This window comes from Herpailurus yagouaroundi, unplaced genomic scaffold, assembly GCF_014898765.1.
Source record: "Herpailurus yagouaroundi ecotype Mexico unplaced genomic scaffold, PumYag 186, whole genome shotgun sequence".
Classification (NCBI taxonomy): domain Eukaryota; kingdom Metazoa; phylum Chordata; class Mammalia; order Carnivora; family Felidae; genus Herpailurus; species Herpailurus yagouaroundi.
In genome coordinates, this window is record NW_024412417.1 from 46,704,818 (window position 1) to 46,710,817 (window position 6,000).

Sequence of the window (6,000 nt, forward strand, 5' to 3'; positions counted from 1 at the left end):
CGACCAGGGTGCCGGGGGAGGGTGCAGCGATTCAAGAAGGCGTCAGGCGCCCAGATGCTGTGCCCCTGCACACCCAGAGGAGTTTGTCTCGGGTGGCTCGGTCTCCAGAGGGGGCAGGCACGGGTCTGGGACGGGAGGCCAGGGCCCTCCACAGCACTGCCCCTGAGCCTCACACCTCCGGGCCGGGCACGGTGCTGGAGTGTTCTCTGGGAAATCTGGGCAGCCCAGGACGAAAGCCACAGAGGTTCTGGCACGGGTGGTGGGCAGCCGTGGGCTCCCTGCTGACTCTACAGTGGACCCCAAATCCTGGCACCCGCCGGTGCCTTCAGAGCTCCCTATCACCGCTAACCACGGGCAGACAGCCACGCTGGAGATGATTACCATCCCCACACACCCGACGAAACCCGGAAAACTGCTACCGGGAGGAAACACAGGCCAAACGGAGAGACGAAAGCTTCCAGCAAAGCTGTCTCTTTAATGTCCCAAGAGATCAAAGCAGGTATTGTATCCACAATAAAACAGCATGATATGAAAGTGAACATTCTAGGCCCCAGATCAAGATCGTGGGACAGTCGAAGGCACGGGGCAGAGCTGGGGACTCCGCAGAAGGTCTGGAAGACAGCGCGTCCTCAGAGAGCCGAACGGAGGACAGAGAGCTGGTGGAAGAGACACCAGATGAAAGTATTAGGGAGGACTGGGCACCCCGCACCTGTGCGTCCCTGAAGCCTTGGGCAGAGCAACGCGGGGGACGGACGATACTGTCAGTGAAATAAGTGAGAACTTTTCCAGAAGCAAAGGTCCCAAACAGCCAGCCAGACCGTGGGGGGCGGGGCCAGAGGGCACAGTGGCCACGGAGAGACCCAGAGCCAGGCGCACCTTGGGGAACTGCGGGGCGGGCAGACGCACGGGGGACTCTGCAGAAGACTGCGTGCGGGTAAAGGTCTCATGTCCGCAATGACTTTGGAGTCTCTACGGTTGCACCAGAGGCAGTGGGGGGACCACAGGGCACCACTGCTAGCATGACAATGACCTTGTCGAGCAGAAAGGAACCGAGCGGCAGAGCAAACCAGCAGTTTATTTGGGGCCTTTAGGAATTCCAATCCGGGAGACACAGATTCAGGAGGAAACCGAGATGTGCCTGGAGCTGGAAGAAAGAGCTTACGAGGCCAAACCCCGCAGGGGTTTTGGAAGAAGTATGATTGGTGTAGGAAAACCCCGCAGAAGCTGTTTTGAAAGAAGTGTGATTGGTGTAGGAAAAATAACGTTGGTCTACACAGGATAGGTCGCTGTGCCGGTCGCCAGGTCGGAGCTCAGCAGCATCAGCCTCATTCTGGCATCCATTCATCCATCTCTGCTACTTAATTTCTCTGTGACTTTAGGCAAATCACTTTCCTTTCCTAAGCCTGTTTCCTCATCTATGGGGGTCATAATATCTATATCATGAGACTATTCTGAGGGTAGTCAACACATGGTCCACCTTCTTCCCTCCCTGCTTAACCCATTAGACATATGAGGAGACTGACTTGCCCCAAATCAAGCAGCTGTACCAAAGAGCCAAGATTTGAACCTGCCTTGGGGTCCAGCCCTCCCTCTGCTTCCATGCATTCCCTCCAATGGCTCAAGCAGCTCCCACCTCTGGGTTGTTCACAAAGTAGTCATGGATAGTTTCCAGCACCAGGTTGGGGGCCTCGTGAGCCATGTTCTTGATCTTCTTAATGATGTACTTCAGGCCTCGAGGGTCTGAACCATTCAGGTCCTGGAGCATCTTGAAGCAAATGGCTAAAGGAGATGGAAAAAGGTGTGAGGGTGGATAGCCTGTGGGGAGGTTACACTGTGCTAGCTGGGATGCATAGACAGGGAAGTGGTAGGGCTGGGAATGGGAAAGAGTGACTTGAAAATGAAGACTGAAGAACTGAATATACTGGGAATTCCTGGGCCTCTTGACTGTCCAAAGAGTCCTCCTGGAGTTTGAGATAGGATAAGAAGCAGGAAGACAGGCAGGTTTTCACACCCTTATATACCCATGCATATTTCCATCCATTCATTGATTCAACCACTTTTTCATCCATCCACTTATCCATTCATCTATCATCTGCCTGTCCATCAATTCATCTGTCCATCCACCCACACATTCATGCATATGCCTATTTGTCCATCAATTCATCCACCTGTCTGTCCATCTTTACACTCACCTACCAGTCCATGCATTAGTAAATATATCCATCTATCCATCCATCACCCATCTGATCACAAATTCATCTATCCACCTGTCTACCCACTAATCCATTCATAAGTTTATCCATCCACCCATCACCCATCCATCCACCCACCCACCCCTCCACTCCTCCATCTATTCATCCCTTAACTCCCTCACCTTCCATGTTGTCATTCAACATTCAATGTTGTTCACTCTGTGTGGTCGTAGGACTGTGTGTGTGGGCTCAAAGAGGAGTCAGGACCCAGCTCAGTTCTGAAAGAGTCCCCAGCCCATGGGAACCCTACTCAATATCAGTGGACTCTGGTTCTGTAGTTGTATAAAAGGCCCTGGGCACACAGAGAGGGCAGGGATAATACATCCCCAAAAAGATGGAGGGACATTCAGGACTGGCCACTTGGAGGAGGTGGCAATTTAACTTTGCCTAAAATGATGAAGTCATGTTACCCTTTGAATGAAGGGAGAAGCATTCTTGTGAAAGGATCAGGCCTAAGCTGCGGTCCTAAGGTGTGAATCGGTGTGGGAGAAAAATGGAAGGTGAGGTGTGAGGGAGGGAAGTTTTGGGCTTAGGATGGAGCTTGAGGAGGCATGAAGAGGCCAAGGAGGGTGTGTAGAGCTCTCTCCTGAAGGTCTCACTATGTCCACAAGATCCTTGACATCCCCAAGGTCCCCGGGTGGGTGGATTCCCTCTGGCCCTCATCCCTAACAGTTTTGGTGCAGGAACATGATAGGGTCTGCTGGAACCTGACCACCCCATCTCCTGCCCTGCTGGAGTCCCAGGGATGGTGATCACCCGCACTGTAGGTTTCTTCCATGAACATGTTGTGCTCCTTGGGCCCCACGGCAACCTGGCTGCTCTGTGACTTGCAGAGAATGATGGTGGTTGGGTGTCCCTGTCTGTCTTTGCAGGAAGGGTCCTGAGGTACCTTCAGGTAAGACAACTCTTTCATGGATTTGGAGACATGGGAGGACATTCTGAAATGGAAAAGAGGTCCAGGATGTATGTAGGCATCCTCATGTGCATTCATGATGCAAGCCCAGTAGACACTGAGAGCCATGTTGGTCAGGATCAGGCTTGGCAACATCCTTGCATGTGTCTACCTTCTGTTCAATGGATTGGCTAAACCCTGGGAGTAGGGAAGGGGCCTGAAAGCCTCAGGGATGCTGTTAAGTAGGCAGCATTTACTGTGGGTCTGGAGAGGCCTGACTTCCCAGCAAGTGCTGGTGGCACAGATGTGACTGACAGGACCTGGAGGGCTCAGGGTATGGCATCCCCAACTCTAGCTCTTGCACTGACTTGGGGGAGCCAGCCTTCTCAGGGTCACACACAAGACTGTCCTGGCTACCCAGATATCACCGAGGGGGTCTTTGGTGGGGGTCCAAGGGCTACAGGGCAGGTGGGAACAGGAGCCATGAAGATGAGTGTGCTGGACTACAACACTGTCTGTGCTCCAGACCTCCCCCCACCGTCTCCTGGTGCTTGAGAACAATTATGTTTGCATGACAGAGATACTGAGAAAAAACGTGTGACATGGGCAAGGAAGGACATCGACCCCTTGAAGCTGGTTCCTTCCTCCTTCCTTTTCCCCTTCTCTCCTTTTGCAAATGTGGGGACAGGATTCCCTCAGATTGTGCTCATTGCCAGAGGGGCCAAAAAAGGAGGTATCCTTCATTTTGGGGGTGGTGCCCAAGCTGTTTGTCTCACGACTTCCTCTTGGACCCTCATGGCAGGAGTGGGTCTCTGCTCCACCTGCTCTGGGATCCCATTTCTCCTTCACTCTCAGTTCCTGGTTCCCAAATACCAACCACAGGCAAGTCACGTTCTTTCTACCCACTGAGGATGTAATAGTGAGCAAGACAACAGACTGTCAACAAATTCAAAGGGTACATTATATGATATATTAGAAGGTGGTTCATCTCTTAACATGTACCCATTAATTTATTCTACTATGTGAGAAATGTATGTCAGATCATGTAGCTCAAAACCCTCTTGTGGCTCCCCATTGTACTCAGCAAAAAGCTCAAAGTCCTGAAGATGGTAAAGACGACACCCGTACTTCCCTTCAAGATAGAGCAACAGAAACCAGATTCCCCCTCCTGCCTTGAACAACTCAAAAATTGGAAAAACATATACAAACCCACTAATATCAGACATTAGGCAACAAGAAGTGCAAGATAAGTATCCCAGAGAGGTGGAAAATCTGCAGGGTCGGCCCCCAAATCGTCACAACTTGCTGTCTGGAAGTTTCTAATTTGCAGAATGAGGGAGCCCAGGAAGCTCTGTGGGCCACTCAAGTGGAGAAAATGGAGGTAGAAGTTTGGGGAGGCCAAAGTGGCTTGTGTTTGCAGGGAAGAGTACTAGGAGACAACTGCACAGTGACAGAAAGTGAGCACTGGAGGTTTGAAGACTCCCCCCCACCCCAAGTCCGCCTCTGAGTGCTGGTTAGTGCATGTGGGAAAAGGGCCACCCAACAGGAGCAGAAGAAACGCTCCTCAGAGCTCACGCAGGCTGAGAATAATTCCTTTTTTTTTTTAACAGCCACAGTGGAAAACTTCGTAATTCATAGGGCACTGGGCAGGGTACTCCAAGTGGTATTATCTTGGTGATGAAGGAAAAAACAATCATCCTTAGACAAGAATGCTTTGGTGCTGCCTAACAAAGCTTAAAAGCAAGCCTCAAAAAGACCAAATTGTTTTTAAATTTTTTTTTCAACGTTTATTTTATTTTTGGGACAGAGAGAGACAGAGCATGAACGGGGGAGGGGCAGAGAGAGAGGGAGACACAGAATCGGACACAGGCTCCAGGCTCCTAGCCGTCAGCCCAGAGCCTGACGCGGGGCTCGAACTCCCGGACCGCGAGATCGTGACCTGGCTGAAGTCGGACGCTTAACCGACTGCGCCACCCAGGCGCCCCTTGACCAAATTGTTTTTAAATGAATTGTGTTATAGAACAAAACTCAAGAGCATTTGAAAAGCACAGAAATATCCAGCACCCAACAAGATAAAGTTCACAATGCCTGACATTGAATAAAAAACTACCAGGCATGCATGGCAGCAAGAAAGTATGACCCCTAAGTAGGAGAAAAAAATTAACTTACCAAAAGCAACACAGAAATGACACAAATGATAGAATTAGTAGACAAGGACATCAAATGTTATCGTAACAATATTACACATGTTCAACATGGTCGATTAAAACATAAGCATGCTAAGGAGAGATATGGAAAACATAAGCAAGATGAAGAATACAACGTTTGAGGTTAAGAATACACTGGATGAGTTTAATAGCAGATTAGACACAGTAGAAACAAAGAGTAGTGAACTTGAAGACACTGCACCAGCAACTATCTAAAAATGAAACAGAAATAGAAAAAAAGACTGGAAAAAATGGAACAGAGCTTCAGTGAATTGTAGAACAACCTCAAAAGCCATGGCATGTGTGTGTAACGTGAGTTCTCGTAAGAGAAGAAAGAGAGACAGAAAACAATATTTGAAGAAATAATATCTGAAGTTTCCAAATTAATAAAAACTAAAAATCCCACAGATCCAGAAAACACAACGAACCTCAACTGAAACAAACATGAAGAAAACCATACCAAATGGCATTGAAATATAATTGCCTAAAACCAATGCTAAGAGGAAATCTTAAGAAAGAAAGCCAGATATAAAGGATGCATTATATGCAAAGGTACAACGATACGAGCAAGAGTGTGGTTCTAGTCAGAAACAATGCAGGACAGCAGACATGGAACAACATTTCTTTTTTTTTTTTTTTTTTTTTTTTT

At 49.0% G+C, this 6,000-nt stretch overlaps 1 protein-coding gene across 1 annotated transcript in view; it reads right to left on the reverse strand.

Annotated features, from left to right (window-relative positions):
• LOC121043091 (maestro heat-like repeat family member 5) overlaps window positions 1–6,000 on the reverse strand; it is a 61,920-nt gene that overhangs the window by 46,728 nt on the left and 9,192 nt on the right. The window contains 3 exon segments of the mRNA XM_040494623.1: window positions 877–969; window positions 1,634–1,779; window positions 3,009–3,190. Of these exon segments, the coding sequence (XP_040350557.1) occupies window positions 877–969; window positions 1,634–1,779; window positions 3,009–3,190 (421 nt within the window).